At 34.9% G+C, this 22,612-nt stretch overlaps 1 protein-coding gene across 1 annotated transcript in view; it reads right to left on the reverse strand.

Annotated features, from left to right (window-relative positions):
- Positions 1–22,612, reverse strand: part of LOC115212364 (transmembrane protein 117-like) — a 169,355-nt gene that overhangs the window by 13,200 nt on the left and 133,543 nt on the right. The window contains exons 4-8 of the mRNA XM_036503331.1: positions 12,023–12,648; positions 9,270–9,505; positions 7,936–8,193; positions 6,012–6,132; positions 2,036–2,502 (exon numbers count right to left, since the gene is read on the reverse strand). Of these exons, the coding sequence (XP_036359224.1) occupies positions 2,036–2,502; positions 6,012–6,132; positions 7,936–8,193; positions 9,270–9,505; positions 12,023–12,575 (1,635 nt within the window). The 5' untranslated portion in view covers positions 12,576–12,648. The remainder of the gene's footprint in view (positions 1–2,035; positions 2,503–6,011; positions 6,133–7,935; positions 8,194–9,269; positions 9,506–12,022; positions 12,649–22,612) is intronic.

Consider the following 22,612-nt stretch of genomic DNA (forward strand, 5'->3'; position numbering starts at 1 on the left):
ATGGGTAGTTTTCCGGAAAGGAAACCATTTCATATAAACTGAAATACCAGGGAGAATTCATTAGTCAGCCTGTAATACCAATAATTTCAACTGAGAGCACAGTATGCCATTTCTGTGTTCTCCTTTCCTGTATATACCCACTTCTTAGATGATGATAAAATCTTGTCTTTTTTCCTGCCAACTAAAACCTTTGTCTTTGCTCAGTTTGCTTTAAAATACTATAAGTTTTGCTTTTACATTTGGAATTTCTTTCCCAATTCTTTGAATAGATTCAATTATGAGGACCATATTATTGCCATACAAACAGTTAAACTTAAGCACCTCTGAAATAATCTGAAGAACACTAACAAGGGTGAGAATTGAACCCTTGTATGCTACATCCTTCACTGAATTTGTTGTTTTCTCTCACCTTGTCAACACTCTTTCTGTCAATGGTATGAAAGGTTCTTCTAACCCATTTTTTTTTTTCGTAACCAAGCTACAGTGCGCTTTGATAAAATCTTTACTAGATATCTCATTAGGAATATGGCAACAATGGTATCCTATCCATGTGCAAACTCGATCTGCATCTTATCTATGCAAATTTTCTTTCCCTCAACCAAATACTGTAGATGCTAATAAGTTCCATCTCTTCATGGTTTCAAATCTATTAGGTACTATTCTGCCATAGAACAAAAACTCTGAGATGTGTTCAGCTCCAGAACCATCTGGTGTGATAATGTCTTTGCTAGATAGCAGGATGCTGGACTTTATGCCATTTACTTTACACATTTTGTCTGTTTTGTAGATATTTTTCAATTCATTAAAGCGAAAAGAGACAACAAGTAAGCCTTACACTTTAGCTTCATCAACTTTAAAGCTGCCTTTGATATGATCTAGTAGAAGGCTTTACAGACAATGATGGCAGCAATAGTTGTAGATTCAAACATAGTGAGAATTATTGAAGTGGTGTAGAACAATACTGAGTATCATATGGTCTTAGTTGGTCAGCTGACAGATTGGCTTGAAGTATCTGTGACTCTGTGACAAGGCTTTGCACTACCAACCTACCCTTTTCAATATATTCATGGGATATACATCATGAAAAAACTGAAAGAGTTAGATACAAGTCTGACACTGACTGATGTCTTCTCCATAGATATGTTGATATAACCCTATAAATCATGTTCTTTGAAAAAGAGAATGTATGTATGTATGTATTAGTATGTGTATGTATATATATATACATGTGTGTGTATGTATGTGCCTGTGCATTTATGTATATATACATATATATTGGCATGTATATAAACATAATCACCTTTAATCATAGGTTATATATAAGCACATGATCTTATATATATATATATATATATATATATATATATATATATATATATATATATATATATTATATATATATATATATATATATATATATCTTATAAAGTTATGATTTCAGAGAAATGGTTTTATTTTAATTGAAACCGTATATTTTAGAAATTTGGTAGGAATAAATCAAAGACACTTTTTCTTTTACACACTTTTTCTGTTGTGTGTTTTTAAATTTCAGTTTAAACCTTATTTAATTATACATGGGTGGGTCAAAAGAAATAGCAAACATTTATATTTCACTTTTGAATATTTTTGCTTTTTGAATGGTGCAAAACTTGAGTTTAGTTCAGAAGAACTGTTACAACTCAGCTGTAGTTATTTATTTTGAGCAGCCCCAAACTGATTGAATAGAATAATTAAACAATTAAACCAGTGATAGAAATAGATGTAAGCTACATAAGTATATAGCATATAAAGACTTCTCAATTTCCAAGTTTGTATGATTTTTTATGTAAATTTTTATATTAAGGGACATACTTATTAGTTACTTATCATTATTCAGAATTTATCAATTAAATGCATGGGTTTCAAGTCATCCCTTACAAACTCCTGCCACAGCTGAACATAAATCCTGGATATAATTTTATGTGTATACTTATGTCACCACACATGCATTTCCATCGCTGGTTTAAACTTCAGTTTTAGAAATTCCTTTAAATACCACAAATGTTGTATCTGATTCTGGTGAAGTTCTTTTGCTTTTTCTGAAAAATGAGAAACGCTTCCGTTTTCTTTTTTTCAATCTTCCAGCATAAGGATCTTCTTTGGTAGGTTTGAAGCGCCCAAAAACACTGACAGTCACACCAAGTGCCACAAAAGCCAAGATGCATGGAATAAAAGCCATACTCTTGATTGCCATAGAGTAATTCATAAATCTTGAATTCATAACAGGATCCTCCATCACAAAAGTCTTATTAGTTTCCGGGTTTATCGTGCTGTTTCGCCATTCAAATGATACCATTGATTCATTGTGGATGCCAAGCTGTTGTGTAGAGAGTACTGTGTAGATACGGTTATCAGCACCAACATATTGACCATAGTCATACGGCTTGTAAAACAGTTGATTTTTCCACATATTCAAATCAAGTATGATAACACAAAAGAGAATTCCATAGTTGAACCATTTGCCTGGAACAGATGCATAAATCAATAAAAAAAAAATCCCAAAGGATAAAAAGGAAAACTTTTTTTAAACATAAATTAACATTAAAGAAATACGAAAATATGTATGTGTTCTGATTTGCTGATTTATACTAAGTGAAGTTAGATGAAATAACTCACTATGTTTGGGCATTAGTATAATGATCTTATGATTCTCACTTGAAGAGAAAAACATCCAGTTCTATCCTGTGCTACATTCACTGCTTCATTTCATACATAACTCTACTGTTGTAAATATATCATATTACGTTGATAAGTAAGAAATTCTAAAGATACCTTATGCTAGAAATAATAGTTAAATCGTCCTCATATTACACCCTATCTTAAATATAGGCATGTATAATGGAAGAAAGGTTTTTATGATACATTTGGGGTATCTCCTTCTTCCATTATAATTATTCTGTTGATTTAAGAAGCTGGAGATACAATGCATGAAGTTCTCAGGAGGAGTAAATTCAATAACTGTTTATTCACAGGTGCTTCGTACAAGGGGTTTGCTTTCAGTAAGCATCTTCACAGTAGTGTGTAGTTAGCCTTCTCTTCCATACATGTGAGGTTCAATAACCTCTGGAGACAATACAATGTGGTGTCACAGCAGGACAAAAGTCTGCTGTAAGCTCCTGGCTTCTCGTGTCGGTGTGAGAAGAATGAGAGGGAAAATGTTGTTGTCTTTTCCTTAAATAATGGTTGCAGGTGAGATGTCGTTTTTGTCTTGCGTATGGCAATGGTTGCAGGCAAGATCTTGCTGTTTCAAAATGGTGCTGGCTTCTTTGTGCCTCACTACAGGGGCTTCTCCTTGAGAACGCCAGTGTGAAAATAGAGAATAACTGGAGTAGGCACAAGAAAAGAGCAAAGATGGTAACCGATCGCAAACTACCAACAAAGATGGTAACTGATCTCAAACCACCTCATGAGCTGGTTAGTCTCATGTCAATTGCACTTACGTATATTTAATTCACTTGTCCCCCCTCCTTTTATCACTCATTGTGCCCACCTTCCATCTTGCAATAACCACTTTTCCCAGTGTTCTCAAACTCCCTCCCTGTAAATGTTTTTCCTGCAGCTTTCAACTTGAACTATTCAAGAGGAACATTAACTGTGTCTGTTTCATTTGTCTCAGAATATCATTGATATCAATGACCACAACCCTTTCTTCTAAACCAAACAATAAAAGAAGAAAATTAAAACAACAAATATCAAGCAAAAAACTTCACAGATGATACTGGGAATTTGTGTTCGGGGTTATAAATTAGAATTTTTAGTTTTGGCATCTTAACCTTTGAGTTATGGAATGATGATGCGGTTTTTTTCTTTTCAAATCTGAAAGTTCCTCAGTATCTCTTTAATAGAGTCTATAATAAGAACCATGTCATCAGCAAGCATAAGTTCCTAAGCCCATCTATTCCTGAAATTCTGTGCTGTTAGCTAAATAATTGTTTGATAGAAGGAGCTGGAAAGGAAACTCTATTGAACATATATCTGAACATAAATTTTTTCCCTGAGGTCACTGAAAATCATAAGCATGTATATAGTTTGAATGTCTATCTCAACCCATTCATTTTCATCTTAGTCTCTACTATAGAAATGTAACCTTGTGAGAGACTGTAAATCAACACATGCAAGTTCACCTACATGGTCTGATCAATAAGTATCTGGACTGTTGCCATAGTAACAAAGCTAAAGCACACAGAGTGAAGCCACTTGGCATAGATTAATCTTGAGATCTTCAGTGCATCCACACAAAATTTTTATGTTCTAGCTCACTTCTGTTGTTTAGAGCAGTGCTTGGAAGGAAGGTGTGTAGTGTGTGATTGTTGCTTTGACTATGACAGAGAAAAGTTGATCAGAGAATCTGCATCAAATTTTTGCTAAAAGCTTGGCGATATTTGCTCAGAGTTTTCATCATTCTTGACAATCAAGGAGATCTTGTGCAACTGAAACCCGAGTGAATTTTGGCCGGCTGAAAGCTGTTTTGGCACAAACTTGGCAGACATGTGTCTGATACCCAAATCTTCAGTGATAATGGACTGAACTGAATTGTAACTAATCTGCACATCCTCTGATAACTCACGGACGGTGATCTGATGATTTTCCCTCACAGCTGCATGCACATCTGCAATGTTTTCCTCAGTTCTGCTAATTGGGGGTCTCCCAGAATGTTTGTCCCAGAAAGGCCATCTTGGAAATGTCTGAACCATTCGTACACTCCTCTCCATACACTTTCTGCAACTTTGCATAGGCCTCTGAGTAGGTATCTCCATGACAAATTTCTCTGTCATGGTCAATGCAATGATCACATGTTACACACCTTCCTTCCAAGCACAGCTGTAAACAGTGGAAGTGAGCTAGAACGTTACAACTTAGTGTGCATGCACAGCAGAGGTCAAGGTCAATATTTACCAAGTGGCTTCAATTTGTGTGCTTTAGCTTCATTACTATGACAACAGTCCGGATATTTATTGATCAAACTTTGTATGTGTTCTGGGCCTTTGTGGTTTTCTATTCCAGTGTAAATCTGAACTATATCAGTTTGAGGCTTTAGTAATTACTCCTCATGGGTACATCATCTCTGTCCTTGTCACAGATTATGTTGCTGTTGCTATGCAAAAAAGTGTAGAATAACACATTCTTTAATGACTTACTTAACAAAGTGAGTAATTAGTATAATGACTTCAAACCCTAATTCTTTCACTGTCTCATGGAATTGTAACTTTTTCTATCTTTAGCTCCTTAATTACTTGACCAAAATTAACCTCAGTAGTAGATCCCTAGAATTTTACTATTCCACTTATACTCCATATTCATCAAACTCACAAGGTGACAGAAAGTTTGATGAATTTGGAGTTTTCTTTCCATTGTCACTGAGAGCAGTACATCAGTGTCATTTCTGACAAACATATCTCCAAAATTATTCTATATGATTGCACTGAAATACTTTATGCTTCTTATTTTCATATCATAAAACATTTATAACCCTACTACACAGTAGGACCTTTAAATTAGTGGCAGAGAAGATAAGCTAAGGTGATATGTTGGCAAGTAGAAAATGGTCAGATCAACCTGCAATCAAAGACAGACTTTCTGACACTTCAAATTTACACATGCATAAAATAGAAAACAATTATCACTTGCAATATCTTTTAAATAGACATGGCATGAACATGAGTGGAGTGAGAAAGCATGCAATAGACCAGTGATTTGTAGGTAGGTGGACGGACAGACAGATAGGTAGTTGGAGCAGGGGACAAAGGCAAATACAGCTTACTTTAACCAAAGCTGAAGTAGCCATTTCAGTGTGTATGTAATCATGCATATTGTGTGTGTGTGTGTGGTGTGTGTGTGTGTGTGTGTGCGTACCTGCATGTGCAGGCATGTGATGGGAGGTAAGATATATAAAACAATCATGGATACAGACATTTTTATAAAATTGCCTGGAATTAATAGAATAGCAAAAAAAAAAAAACAGACTGAATTACCAGTGATATGGATGTGCCAATTTTCACTAATGAATTTGGGAGCATAGAATCTAAACTCAGGCCGATTCATTCCAGGAAGTTTGATTTCCAAGTTATTTATGAAGTGGGGAAAATCCCAGTCCTAAATAAAAAAGGAAAAGAAGAGAAAAGAAAAATCTACAAGTTATATAGAACTGAGGGAATAATACTAGTGACAGGATAATTGATAAAAAGGCTACTAACACAATTTATACAGGTTGAAAATGAAATATCTCAAAGACTGTGTCATTATTATATATAGATTCAGAGCAGTATTTATGTTACATCTTTTTTTATTTTTAGTTCATTTAAGATAAAATGTCTTGCAGTATTTGCTTACAATTTTTGTATACATTTTGAGTTCAAATCTACCTGACTTTGCATTTCATCCTTCTAAAGTTGATAAAAAAATGTCAGTGAAATTCTACTAGTCTATTTAATCATCTATACCCCTCTCCTATAAATCTGTCATTTTATACTATTGTAAGAAGCCAATATAAATATCTAGAGAGACAAGTCTTGGGTATTAGTATAGATGTGAAGAGTCTGACTAGATGTTTTGAACTATCTAATCTTGTGCTTTGAGTTGTTGAGTTCAAATCCTATTGGGATTAAGTTTACTTCTTTGTTTCTTTAGAGTTGGTAAAGACAGCTGCAGGAGAAATACCTAGCCAAAGATAAAGAATATTAATATATAAGGATTGATTCAATCAATGAAACTCTTTTACATAAAAGAGCTCAGGCCTGCTTAACAGAAATTAATGTTCTACTATAAAACATTACCAGAGTAATATATCTTTTTACTTGATAAAAGAACACTTTCCTCAGTTGTACAAATATATATAAATAGATTGAAGCAATATATTACTGATACTTAATTCATGGAATCTATAAGAATCAAGGAAAGACCAAAACCAAGTAAGGCTATAACATAAAATTGTAAGGTACAAAACCAGATACAATGAAGAATTTAGTTCAGCCAATCAACTTTAGTAATATCTTTACCGCTTTATTTCCAGTTATGCTGACATTGCTAATTACTTTGAGAATTTTATTTTCTTGTTGGATGAATCAATAGTACAATTAAATTAAATTACTAATAAGGCTATAGTTTTTATTGAGGAAATAGTTATATGTGTGTGTCTTGTGGAGATGGGGACTGACTGGGACACTGATCGACAGGTCACCCAAAAGGACAGGGAATATACCAACAAATGGTGAATGCAGCAAGGCACTGCAATGGCACATGCCCCTTGCAGCTGACCTGAACTGTGTGTGTGTGTGTATTTGCATATGCCTATGTGTTTATGTCTAAAACAAATTCATTAGACACAGAAGTTATTCTGATAAGTCACCAAGTGCATCAGTGTCGAGAAGATATATTATTGAGTGAATCAATAGTGTAATGGGTAAAAGGATAAAGACCCACTTCGGTCATGAATGACCATGGGATTGCACTTAGAAAGTTATCTTCCAAGGCGCAAGTCCAGGCAAAGTTGTCTATGGAAGACCAGCAGTCACTCATGTACAACAACCTCCCTTCTCCACACTACTAATGTTATCCAAGAGAAAGGCAAAGGTCAATACAATTTAGCACCAGTAAATCGAAACTCATTTCTACAGCTGAATAAACTGGAATAACACGAAATAAAGTGTTTTGCTGAAGAACACAACACACATCCTGGTTTAGGAATCGAACTCACTAACTCATGATTGTGAGCCTAACACTCTATCTACACTAGTAAGATGAAAAACAAAGTCAGCTACTACAAAATTTGAATACAAAATATTATAGAAGGCTGAAAGTAAATGTTTTGCAGTATTTAATCCATTGTTAAATAGTTCAAAGTGACTTGCTGTCTTATAACAAGTAATTATCTAAGTTCAAAACAAAATGTTAACAAACCTGTGTAACAATGATAATATCCATAACTAAAATAAAAGAAGCACCAAAGGATCGAGTGAGTTCATTTGATGGAAGAAATCCATGGTTCAGACGATCCCAGTTGATGTAATCTGTAGCTATAATAAACACAACTATGAATGTAGTAGCACTCATTGATGTCCAAAATAGTACAATGCGATGAAAGCCTTCTTTCCACCATTTCCTGATGTTGTGGGCCCAGTGTGGGTAGAGCTTCTCCTGTAACATAATGTCTGTTACCTGATAAGAATAGCAGAATAAACAATACAATTAAAGTCATTTATTAAAAAAAAAAAATTAGTAAATACTAATTTAATGCTTTACAATGGACTCCTGGTAAACCTTAAACCAAAACAACATAGGTTAGAGGCTAAGTTAGGCCACATGGCTTAAACAATGATGCTATGGGATATAGTAGATTTTTGAATAATTTAAATTTATGTTTTAGTATTTCTATTTTTAATTATCAATTATGAATAGAGGAGAGAGAAGAAATTATTTTTCATGATTCCGAGTAAGAAAAGAATACTAACATTTTGAGCAGAATTCATTGGTGAGGAGAGATGAAATACAGATTGACTGTGCAGGATAAATAGATTAGAAGAATCGAGAGTGTAGGAAAATTATTATAACAGTGAAGAATAAAGGAGGAGGAGGAGGAAATAGTAATGAGTATTAGTGAAGTGGAAGAATAGTCGAAGTAAAGAACAGACAATAAATATAAGGATAATGAAATGACCATCCCCAAGGTAGCAATATAGCAAAAGCTAAGTTATTTAGGATAGTATAAATGTTAAGAGTTATTTTTATTTTTTTAGTCAAAAGAAGGTGAGTTTTGTTCGATGTATGGGATAATACCATAATGTTGAAATTGATGTTTTCAGAAAACCGAAGAAAAACAGGCAAGTAGGAAGCTACAGAGAAAACTGCAGTTCTGGGTAGGAAGTTTGAACATTGTGCTTAGGAATGGAGATACAATGGGAATGACTAGAAGAGGAAAAGTTAAGTGAACTTGGTTTGTAAAGTTGATATACAGTTTGTTAGTTCAGAAAAGCAGAAATCTTTTCACATGTGCACATGGGGAGAGAGAGAGAGAGGGAGAGAAGGAGAGAGGGAGAGGAGAGAGAACAATAGTAATGAATGAATAAATAAGATAATCAATGTTTTTCAAATTATAGAAAAGCTATGGATAATATTTGAATTTTAAAGCAATTGATTATACATAGAGACAGCAAACAACATTAGCAACCAGTAAGAAAGTATAATTTAAAAAAAAAAAAAAAAAATCAAATTGATAAAGAAAAATGGAAGTATACCATCCAAGCAGTGAAGAAGTCACCACACCAGGTCCCACAAGCAGCTCCTTTCATAAAGAAGCCATTGGTAATACCCATTGCTGTTGTGATGATATATTCTTGGGCCTCCTCTCCAGCAATATAAAGGCAACCATTGTAAATGTAGGAAAAGATAAGCAAACACACCAATACTGTCATAAACATGGTCATCCAAGAACCATGTGACTTTTGAAACATCTTCAGTTTAAAATAGCGTTCTAAAACAAAACAAAAAAACAATATATATAATATATGAATGTATACAGTAGAGCTACATAGTGAAACATACCTAAACTCAATATATCATCATCATCACCATCATCGTCATCATCATCATCATTTTTACGTCTGTTTTCCATGCTGGCATGGGTTGGACAGTTTGACAGTAGCTGACCAGCTGAAGGGCTGTTCATGTTCTCTGTCCATTTTGGCATGGTTTCTACAGCTGGATGCCCTTCCTAGTGTCAACCACTTTACAGAATGTACTGGGTGCTTTTACTCAGTACTGGCACAGGTGCTTTTTATGTAGCATCAGCACCTATGAGCCTGCGAGCTTAGGGATGCTCAGCTGGTGAGGATTACAGGGGCTGAGCCTATATGCAAGGACAACCATACTTTTACTTAGCTTCATGTGTCATTTCAAGCACAGCAAACCACCAGGAGCCTCAGTCCCCTGTCATCCCCTCTGTAAGTTCAAACATTAATAAATATATATATATATAAGTATAGAATGGAGTAAGTGGAGCAAGGGCAGACACAAAAACAAAAAGTGTCACTGAAGAGGTCACAGATGTGTGACAAAAGATTTCTGGACAATGAAAGCCATACAGGCTTTCCTATCTCCACTCCATCACACTTCTATTTCAAACTTTGTTACACTCACTTTCTTTCTCCTCTATTCTATTCTTATTTGATAACCAGACAATACTTATTTGCATACTGATGTATATAAGGGCCTGCATTTTTCTTTGTGTTGTAGTTCATATAATATAGATGAAGTTGGACAGCTATACTATGTTGTGTAATAGGGCTTTCAGGCTTTTGTAATTAGAGGTGGATGTTTCCTGAAACATGTGTACACTATATATATATATATATATATATATATAGCAAACAATCCTCTCCTCAAATCAGGGGGTCTTGTCTTGTAAGTTGCTTGGTAACTTCACTAGTGCTGGTGACATGTAAAAAGCACTTAGTACATTCTGTAAAGTGGCTGGCATTAGGAAGGACATCCAGTTGTAGAAAGCATGCCAAAACAGACAGAAGAGCTTGGCCCAGTCCCCTGGTTGCCAGCTCTTCAAACTGGCCAACATGGAAAATAGATGCTAAATGATGATGATAATGATGGTGATAATATGTATATAAATGTGTGTGTGTGTGTGTGAGAAAGAGAGAGAGAATTCAGTGTGATTTAAATTACATGACAAATAGCAAGTATTTAGAACTTCATGTGATTTGTTAATTACTGAAAAATAAAAGTACAAGGTGGACTTGTATTAGAGTGTAAATTTTACTGATTGGTCATCAAAGTTAGCTTGGTCACAGTGTACATAAAGAAAAAGCAAAAACAAAATAGGATAGTTTCTTCATAAATTACTTGGTTACATCATCTTTCACATGTTTCATTAACAATGAAACAATATCGGTTATATAAGGAAAGTCTTATAAGCAGATTATATTGTCAAATCTTGAAGTTGCATAATAATCATTATTAATTTTTAGGATTTACATTGGATTTCAAACAGAGTTATGGTATCAACAACATGGCCACTGATACCACAATTCTGTTGATAGTTGTAAATGCAAGTGCCACCCTCATACAAGTGGTGTCGTTTTTTTCCAATCTTCTCTGAAAACATGTCTGGTCATGAAGAAATATGACCTTATTTGTGAGGATTGGCAGCAAGAAGGCTATCTGATAGTAGAATTTCTGCCTCAGCAATTTCTGACTGACCCGTGCAAGCAAGAAAGTATGGATGTTAAAATGATGATCACACACACACACACACACACACACACTCGTGCATGCATATATGTGCATATGTATACACACATATAAATATATATTTATAGATAAATATTTTCCCATGCTGGCATATACCATATTGCCATTAATCAATTGTCTTTCATTATCTTGACCAATATCCTAAGATCTAATCTCATGGCTTCCTTTCATACATTAATCATTCTTGTTTTACCACAACATTTTAACTAACACTAATTCTTCATTCTCATCAATTTTGCATACTATTTTTCACCACAAACAACAAGGGTGTATTTTGCTTATAATACAAGAATGCATTTGTTCATAACTAAAATGATTAACTCACAACAGCTATTTTACTTAGCTCTAAATAGGTATCACAGAGTGGTACAGTTCACTGTAGAAGGCAGCAGCATTGCAAAAAACTAATGGAGGTTTCTTTATTTACATCAAATTAATAATACTTATTTGAGACATTCCTGTAGTCCAGGAAACTACAGTCATTTCTTTATCTATTGAATTTTTACATGTTTTTCATTAGCAACCATGATATCCCAACAAACAACTTGGGTTATGAAACCAACAATCATTGCCACATCAGACAAACTTTCGCCTCAGATATCCAAAATATACATATATAACTGTTATGTAATATGTATTACACACACTCACACACAAACAGAATGGTAAATAGAAACACAAAAATATGTAAAATATTATGTATGATTGCAAAAGTATTGTTACTTACTAAATAACATTTCATGAAATAAAAGTTTTCCCAGAACAAGTCCGGAAATGATCCCACACATCCATAAAATAAACTTGAGTTTTGTCAACCTGTTCCTTGGGTATTTTGTGAAGAGAAATGAAAAATCATTTCCTATAACTGGCACATGACTCTCTTTGACACTGTGAGCAACTGGATCCTCAGCATAAACAAGAAAGTTAGCAATGACCACCAGGTATGCAACAGCCAACCGGCTGTAGGGATGTTGGAAAAAATAACGTGCATCTCTTTCCATAAATAAAGAGTAGACACTGGCAGCATCTGTCTGGTCAGGATCTTGTGTGGAGACTGCAGGCGTTGAAACTCTTGAAGTATCGCCAATGTCTGTGGAATCTTCAGCCAATAACACTCTCCCAGCAGATATATTGGTACCAGCATCCCCATTATTTACTAATTCACTGACTGGGACATTGCTCTTTTCTTCCACACTGGTATCATTTAACACAATTTCATTTAGTTCTTGATAGCCATTACAATTTTCCGATTCCATGTCAATTGAATGTTCCATAATCATCAAGGTAGCACCTACATTGCAGACATTTTCACACAACAAAACCGTAAAGCATTATAATTTATCTGGCAATTTCCTGCAAAATATTAATATAAAATAAAAATTTTAAAAAAAGAGAGATTTATGTGCATGTATATATGCATATCATTTACAGACATGTATGTATGTATGTATGTATGTATTTATATATGTGTGTGTACATAAGAATTTTTTGCGTAATGAGATAAAAAACCAAAGCTGTGTAGATATTAGAACATTTATAGATAGAAGGTCTTACAGTTGTTTCCAGGATATTTATTAATTATATCCCTTAAGTGTAGTGAATTCACCTTATAGCAGTTGAAATATGTTATAAACATATTTTAACTAACCTAAACTTTGGTTATGCCCAAACACTGCTTGGTGCTAACATTATGGTAATGTGTGTGTGTGTGTGTGTGTGTGTGTGTGTGTGTGTGTGTATGTGTACAAATACGGTATATGTGTGTGCATGTGGGTTATTTGTTGGTGTGTATATATATATATGTATATATATATATATATATATATATATATATATATATATATATATATGTATATATATATATATTGTATATAGATTTGAGTTATGAAAAAATACTCAATACTTGATGGGAAGTATTATATATTGTAATTTTATTAACTATTGTAGCCATTACTCAGAGTAATGTGTGTTTATATATTCTCATATAGATATATATTCTCATATAGATATTAAGCAGAATGCATCTGTAAGCAACAATCAACAATTAAGCAACAAAATATAACAGACTAAATGCATATTCATTTTATAACTCAAATTAATCAAGTATCAGTTATAAAAGATATAACTTAACCATTTAACCAGAGTAGAAACAGCTGCATTCCTTCTTTTAAGAAGGGACACTCAATGATGTCACATGACCCAGTGAGTCACTCCACCTTACTCGGTCTGCTAGAAAATAGCAGCCAAATCACACTGAAATCACAACTTACCAACTTCAAAAAAGAAATTACGTTTTAGATAATGTAATTCTAGATAAATTATATCTGCATGATTGTAAAAAAGAAATGGGTGGACACAGCTGGAAAACTTTTCTTCATAAATCTGTTCAATTAGAGTAAACAGCAACATGAGGCTTGCTATGTTTTACTATATTTTACTCTCATATTCATCATCATCATCGTTATCGTTTAGCGTCCGCTTTCCATGCTAGCATGGGTTGGGCGGTTCAACTGGGGTCTGGGAAGCCAGAAGGCTGCACCAGGCCCAGTTTGATCTGGCAATGTTTCTACGGCTGGATGCCCTTCCTAACGCCAACCACTCCATGAGTGTAGGTTATAAATATTTTGCGTGTAACACCAAGGAATTACCACAATGTAAACATGACAAAATTCACCAGAATTTGAATAACTTAGCTTTGGTAAACTTAGGTATTTCCACTATCTAGCATTAGGCAACATCCCATTTTGATGTGGCATGTAAATGAGAATAAATCATAAAGCAAATTTTATGAATAAACTAGCATTAAAGACCTGTCGTTGCCGGGTCATAGTGCTAGTGCATGTATATATGTGTATATATATGTGGACATATTACATGTACATTTATATATATACATCTACACATAAAATACTGATACGAGGTCAGTTGAAAAAAAAAGTGCTATGACCCAGTTTTGTGGTTTGGTGCCAGCTTGACTAGGGAGACAGGTTATTGGCCTTTGTCCTGTCATTTTTGTAGGGAAATTAATGAGTTTGGAAGAGACATCTGACCCTTTCCGGTCAGGGAAAGTTTAACAAAAAAATAAATCTACCACCCTTTAAAATGCGACGAGCTGGGTTTGTTGGTCAGTTGGCATCAGGGCAGTTGGCGAGAGAGAGTTGGTCTGGGTTGGTCAGTTTTGCCTGAGAGTCAGTTGGCTAGAGGTGCAGTCTGGAGGGGCAACAACAGGGATGACAAGCGTGGCGAGAAAGACAGATACAGAGGATTGAGGACTTGTCAATAGAGAGGAGGTGAGGCAGATTACAGCGAGAAGGCATGGCTATTGTAGCAGGAGTTTGAAATGAACGAGGAAACATGCGGTATGTTTTGTTTATGTTTTTGATGTGAAATGTAAAAGAAATGAGATTATGACGTAAATTGCGAACTGTGTTGAAAAAAAAAGAATTGTTGAAGAGAAAAGGAATTGTGACAAAAAAAAAGAGAAGGAAAAGAGGAAGAAAAAAAGGAAAAGAACATTGTGTTAAAGAAAGAGAAAGAAGGAAAGAGAAAGACTTTGATTTGAACTGTTTCGAACTGTTTTGCGTTGAACATTAATGTTTTGATTGTTTTGGACGTTTTGTATCGTGCATGCCTTTGTTGTTTTTCTTTTTAAATCTGTTGCATGTTATTTTCTTTAATGTATCTGATATGCATTACGTGTTATTTGATGTTGTAATAATTGCATAAACTGTTCCTAAATGTAAGCAATTGCCTTCCGCCGTCTCTCTCTCTTCCTGTTGTTGTTGTTATCTCTGGTCGCCGGTTCGAGTTCGCTGCCATCCCCACCACCGTTTTCTCTCTGTGGTGGATTCCGTTCGACTGAGCCTGGTCAATCGTCGTCGCTCGACTTAGTAGGGTCCCGGGTTCGAGTTGAGTAACAGCAGGTTCGTAACAATACAAAATACAAAGTTATATTTTGATATCACTAGTGATAACAATACTCAAAATATATAACAGACTGGAATTTTAGCCCGTCTCTTGTAATTTCGATCAATTGTATCTTGTCCTCCCTCTTGTATAGAAGTGTGGCTACAATCCAGCCTACCTCTACTTAGGGGGGGGGGGCATTAAAAATTTTTTTCCAGGACGTCCTACGTCCCAGATATAAAGGTAAAAATAAAATATTTCCACTTTGCAAATTCAAGTCAAGTACTCCCTTGCACGCTTCGTTGACTCGAACCTTGCTTCTATTGTGGCGAATTTACCTTTCATAGTCGCACCAAGACACTTTTCGAAGGTGCTTTCCTCTATGTGTTCAAATCTTTTTTCTCTACATTGTATACTTTATAGACAATAGTCTTTTCTTTAATTTAATTTTTTATTATCCATCTGGACTATTCCATTTCTGCACGCTAATTTTATTTTTAATTTAATCCCATTCATGTGAAACCACTTATTCAAGTTCAAGTCATTGATGCAATTTTATACCAATTGCTATTTTTACTTTAGTTTGATTTTAATTATTACTTACTACATATAATTCAATTGTTATTATTATTTTTATTGTTAAAGTGAAAATATCTGACATAAAATAGAGAAATGTTTTTGTTTCACTTTTAACACATAATACTGAAATAGTGGAGAAGATAGCTCAGAGTCATTTAATTGACACACTGCAGCTACTCCTTGCTTTGATTCTTCTGGCTCCCCTAACCAGGCCTTTTTACCCTGGTTAGAGCATCTACCTTGTTTCTCTCTGAAGGCACAAAGACCACATTCAGTTTCAGGCTGAACTGGCTAATCAGCTCTCCTAGAACCTCTAGGTGGCACTTCACTAACATTTCTGCAGCCCCTTTGGTTCGCACCCACTTCTTATCGGTGATCACGATCCTACCCAACCAAGCACGGTGGCTGAATCCACTTCAAGGTCAAATTCAATCCTTTCAGCACTACATCCAACTCAGTGACATTGATGTGGTTGTAGTCATCTGCTTTTTGAAGCCAGGCTGCATCCTCCACTTTGGCACCTCCAATTTCCAACACAACTCCTATCGTGATGCTGCTAGCATCACACCATATGGTCCCGTTATCCAATTTGGGCACATGCCAATTCCCTCTGACTGGGTTTTCCACTCTCGTCTCCTCTAGGATTTCCTACATCATTGCCACTGTCCCCTCTCCCACCTTGTCACCCCAGTTCTCCCCTTCTGCTTGTCTCTTGGTGTAACGTCATGATGTACACAGCCACCCTGTGATTGGGTAGTGACCTACTAATTTCCCGCACATCATGAACAGTTCTTTCCTGCTGACGTTGGTACCCAGCTCCAGAATCTCATTCCACCTCCGAATAACCAACACACCTGTTCAGTCTCTTTGAAGCTTAAGCCCCAGTTCAGTTCCTCCAGCCATTGGCTCTGGTGGCTTCACAATCAGCCTGAATTTCTTCAGATGTCTCACAATCTCTGTGGCAGGCACTACAGTCTCATCCACTAAGATGTCATCTATATAGGAATTGGTGACCCTTCTTATCCTATCCACCTTTCCCAAGATGAATTTGAGCACTGTCGCCATGATCTTTGGTGCAGAATTCAGCCCAAAACCCAGTCTTGTCAGACAATATGTTCGGCCCTTGTATCACGCCAGATGGTACTTCCACAGTTTGTCGCTCACATGGAGCTGCAAATATGCTGACTTCAAGTTGTCACTGCCTTCCTCTCTCATCAGTGCCTGTCTAGCAGTAATTTCTCCGATGGTCTTGCCCTACCCCTGTCAACCAGTGTAAGCAGCTGCTTTCTGACCAACCCAAAGCGAATTTCCCGACGTCCATTCATGATGCCTCTGATGGGCAAAAAGAGGCTTGCCCGGGTAGGAAGTAGGGAGAGAGGCAAGCTTCTCTCCCTACTTCCTACCCAGCGCTTCCTCTTCCGGTCAGTCCCTTAACCATTGACATCATGACTCTCTTCTTAAAGCTCATCCCTGCAATACTGTAAAGCATTCTTTTCCAAATGCTCAAATGATTCTGTCAACAACCAATTTTCTATTTCAATATAATAAATGTTCAACAACCAAAGTCACATTGATTCAGATTAAATGTTCAACTACCAAAGTGAACTTCACTCATGTAGATATAGTAAAAGTATCCAAAAGCTAATTGTAATCCATGCACATTTTTGCTAGATATATCTAGTGAAGGGTATTGCATCCTCAAAAAACAAAAATATGTTCATATAACATGGAGCTAGACACAAATATAACTTCAGAGTAACAATGATGTTATTATTTTAAACATATTTAAATGAAATGTTATATAACAACCACCCGCTGAACAATGAATAAGTTTGTAGTGTAGTCTGAAATCTCCTAATTACACTACACTTATTGATCCTAATTATATTGTACTAATGAAAATGATTCAGAATATTAGTTTGAAGTTGGTAACTGCTCTGAAGCTTCTGTGAGAAGGGGATTTATGAGAACATTTGATGAGATAAGCAGGGAAAAAAGGAAAAAAAAAAGCATAAGAGTTATACTGCATTAAAAATAAAATACAGTAGATTTTTTAAAGTAAAATCTACTGCAGACTACAGTATGTTTTTGAAGTAAAATAATGTTATATACTTTTTAGTTATGACGTTATTGTTTATCAAGTGGTTCTCAAGTCAATATATAGAAGTAGAAAAATGATGAGCTGGCAGAATCATTAGCTTGCCAGCCAAAATGCTTAGTGGCATTTCAGCCACCTTTATGTTTTGATCACCAAGGTCAAGTTTGTCTTTCATCCTTTTGAGATCAATAAAGTAAGTACCAGTTGAACACTGGGGTCAATGTAATTGTCTTATCCCCTCCCTGAAATTGCTAGTTTTGTGTCAAAATTTGAAACTAATATATGGAGCTGTTATAACCGAATCACTACCAGAACTAGAGAAGTTTCAGGTGTGGTAGTAAGGTCTAGAATTGAAGGACCTTAGAGTTAACCTAGCAAAAACCAAAGTTTTAGTAAGTAGGAAGGCAGAGAAATCACAAATCCCTTCAGGTAGATGGCCCAGCTCAATCTGTATAAAAGGCGTAGGTAGAAATTCCATAAGATGTACCTAGTGTAAGCTGTGGACACTTAAGAGGTGCAGCAACATCAAGGAAAGTTAACCGGAAAGATAGGTGCACAGGTACAATAAACACCAAAAATTGAAAGCTTCACATGAATGAGAAATAAAAACAAAGAAGCAAGTGAATTTTATGTTCACGATTGTAATTGATTTCACTGTTAACTAGGTTTTTTTTTTATAATTGCTCATTTTGCATTTGCACTTTTATATTTTTATATCTTATATTTTTAAAGTTCAGTTTGTTCACGCACAATACTGTATGTGGTTCAGTTAAAAAAATTAGTTATTAGAAAATCAATTTTTCATCTTCTTATATGATATTACTTGTATAAGAGTGTAAAAATTAATCAAACATTCCCAAGGGGTATGAGGCATAGAAAACACTGGAAACCACTGCCAAAGAGCCTCCTTTGTTTCAAGACTTTTACACAAATGAATATATTGTCTTTCCCTTTTATCCCTCATACTTCATACAGTAGCCTTGAATTTAATTAGATTTATCATGTTTTCCAATGGTTGTATGTTATGCAGATTTCACAGCTATACACCCTTCTGGGAGGCTACTACCTAAATTGCTTTGGACGAAGTATGCAAGTTGAAACTTTAAAAAATGAAAATGTTAAAAAACTAAATTTATACAAAAAAGAAATTTATTTGTATAAATTATTTCCAAATAATGGTATTTTGGGTGCCAATTTCATATATTATTATCATAGGAAAAAAAAATGAATTCTATCTGTTAATAACTTCATTACCCAGTGATAGCTGAATGTGATTATTGAAGCCAACAGTTCTGTATTATTGCAAATTATCACCACCTAGAAGTGCTATAAGATGTTAAATATCATCTGCAAATTATCCTGGGGGAAGGATGATAACATTTTTGCAGTGTCTCCACATCTGAGGTAAATGAAATGTCACCAGTCAAGTATTCTTTCAAAAAATGAGATAATAATTAGAATGAGTCCATAGAATTTAATCTTAAAATTTCAAAACTTTGAAGATAAAGGTTTCAGTAAAATGCACAGTAAAAATATTTTAAGGAACGGTAAATGATAAAATTAGCTTCCTTCAGTGATCTTATGTAGCTATAACTACATGCCTTCTACTAACAAAATACAGAACTGAAATACTAACATGTTTTAACACTTTGTTTCCTACTTTTCAATATCTCTGACTTAGTTTCTGATCACAAATTTAATTTACTTGTGCTTTTGAGGGAATTTCAAAAAGAAAGAAAATTAAGAATTAACATTTCATCCTTTAAAATGGTTTTGTGGAGAGAGAAAAGAAAGGAAAAGCACCATGCCATTTCTGTGCAACATTTCTGTTTGAGAATACAGCAACTGTAAAGTTAACAAAACTAAAAATTTAATTATATTTTCTATTTGAAAGAAAATACTTTTGGCAAATATGAGTGTAATTTGAAAATAGAATTGAATGAAAGACTAATTTTGACAGCAGTCTAAAGCAATATCTTTTTAACAAAATTGAAGCTATACTTGCAGTTAATGTCTAACATCAATAATCTCAAAACAAAATACATTTTAAAATACAATCTGGAAGCATATAAGCTTAGAAGTTCATTAAACTTGCTTAAAGCTAAAACAACTTGTAATCACCAGCCAGTTAGGGAAGCTGAGTGAATGAGTAAGAATATTTATAGTATGCTGTAAATGCCTAAAATTAGAAAAACTAGAAAATAGTCCAGTAAAGATATGTTCTTCAACTGAAGATTTCAAAGACTGGTGAACAATATAAGTGACTTTAGAAATAAAAGAGTGGAAATCACAGGAAAACCTGCTTTGCAATGCATTTCAGAACATATCAATTGAGTTTAAACATTTAGAAATAAAAAAGGAGGGCATTAGAAATCTTTAGGGCTTAGAAGAAGCTCTGTTACCAGATCTAATGTTCAAAACTGAAGTTATGATAAGAATATGTAAGAATAAGTCCTTGATATGAAGTGAATAATAAAAAAACCAAAGGGAAAAGTGTCATAAAGAATGTCAATATGAACTTATTAAAGATTTACATCTCACATCCACTACAGGGCTGCTAGTATGCATGTGTGTGTGTGTGTGTGCATGTATGTGTGTGTGTGCAGGTAGATAGATATACATAAACACACACACATACATATATATATATATATATTAGAAGGTTTGGAGATGATGGACAGGTATTTTATATTAGAAGAAATGAGGTACTCAGAAATTCGGATGGTTTTATATTTACTTCTCTAAATATATAACCATCCGAATTTCTGAATACCTCATTTCTTATAATATATATATATATATCAATCAAAAGCAAAATCAAAATTAAATCAAAATCAAATTCGATGACTGGCGTCCATGCTAGCAGGGTGCAAAGAGCACCATACGAGCATGATCATTGACAGAACGGCTAACCGGCTTCTGTGCCAGTGGCACTTAAAGGGCACCATTTGAGCGTAATCGTTACCAGCGTCGCCTTACTGGCACTTGTGCCTGTGCTAGTAGGGTGCCAAGAGCACCATCCGAGTGTGATCATTGCCAGAGCAGCCAACTGGCATGTAAAAGGGCACCATTCAAGTGTGATCATTACCAATGTCGCCTTACTGGGACCTGTGCTGGTGGCATGTGTAAAAGGATTCGAGCGAGGTCATTGCTAGTACTGCCTGACTGACCCCTGTGCCGGTGGCATGTAAAATGCACCCACTACACTCTCAGAGTGGTTGGCGTTAGGAAGGGCATCCAGCTGTAGAAACTCTGCCAAATCAAGATTGGAGCCTGGTGCAGCCATCTGGTTCACCAGCCCTCAGTCAAAATCATCCAACCCATGCTAGCATGGAAAGCGGACGTTAAACGATGATGATGATGATGATGATGATGATGATATATAAAAGATTAGAAATTTATTTATTCATTATATATTGTTTATTCATTTTTGTACTTTTTGTGATCTAGTTATATGTTTTAAAATATACTTTATTTTTCTATTTATGATTTGGTTTATGTCTATCATTGTTTGAATTGCATAATAGTGGTTTTTCTCTAATTTATATATATATATATATATATATATATATATATACAAATCAGAGGGGTGATCACTATGTGGACAACCCTTATGCTAGAAGTAGATCTGGTATGGTCTTACCATTAAGAAATGTTCTCAAGAAAAATTTAGCAAATACCAGAACGTAAGCGGATCTACTTCTAGCATAAGGGTTGTCCACATAGTGGTCATCCCTCTCATTTGTATATAATGCAGTTTACTGAACTTTCAGATTTTATATGCTAGACCACTGGTGTTAAATTGATGTTAATTTAATTAAATTAATATCCAATTTCTTACCCTCATTTCAAATTTATATATATATATATTGGGTCATCCCATAAATGATGCAGTTTTTCATTTGCATGAAGTAAAGGTCGGAGGGGGATGGGATAAAATACCTGCATCAACTTGCTATAAGTAGGTAGTAATTTTATCTTGTCCTTATTCTTAGTACAAGTTTTGAAGAGTGCAGTTCGATTTTAGCAGTTATTTTTTTCAAAGCTATAATGGAAGTGACAAAGGAGAATATTTTGCTTTATGAGTTCAATAAAGGCAACAGCCTAGAAGACAAGCCTTGTCCTAGAAGATCTGTAGAGCTCGACAAGGATGTCCTGCAAACACTGGTGGAACAAAATTCCTTCATTAAATGTTTTTAAAAATATTTCCATAGTTTTCAAATGCAAGGGACATTTTCCTTTTTTCTGTCTGTCTCCGTCGCTCTTTTTTTACTCATGTGAGGTCTTGGTAGCAGGTGGCAGCAGTCTTATTATTTGATATGAGTTCTTAGTTTTGATTGTTTAAGCAGCAGTAGTAGCTGAGAAAGGAGGCAGAGGAGGAGGAGCAGAAGAAGAAAAAGAAGAAGAAGAAGAAGAAGAAGAAGAAGAGCGAGTAGAAAAAGAAGAGAAAGAATGATAGAAATGCGGGAGTGGTATGACAGTGGTAGGATGTTGGTAGAATCCTTTTAAATGGTCAAGTGACCTAAAAGTAACCCGTTGTAGTTGTAATAGTAGTGATTGGAATTGTTCTAAATAAATTTATGGGTAGTGACTGTTATGAATATATTGTTTTTAATATTTGCATGGGTATTAATCTAAGGCCCTTGTAATAGCGTCATTTGTGGTAGATGCATTTAAAAGGGGTTTATATTTTGTGATAAAATATGACTCTTTACTAATGCGCTGACTACCAGT

Source organism: Octopus sinensis, linkage group LG5, assembly GCF_006345805.1.
Source record: "Octopus sinensis linkage group LG5, ASM634580v1, whole genome shotgun sequence".
In the NCBI taxonomy this organism is placed as follows: Eukaryota; Metazoa; Mollusca; class Cephalopoda; order Octopoda; family Octopodidae; genus Octopus; species Octopus sinensis.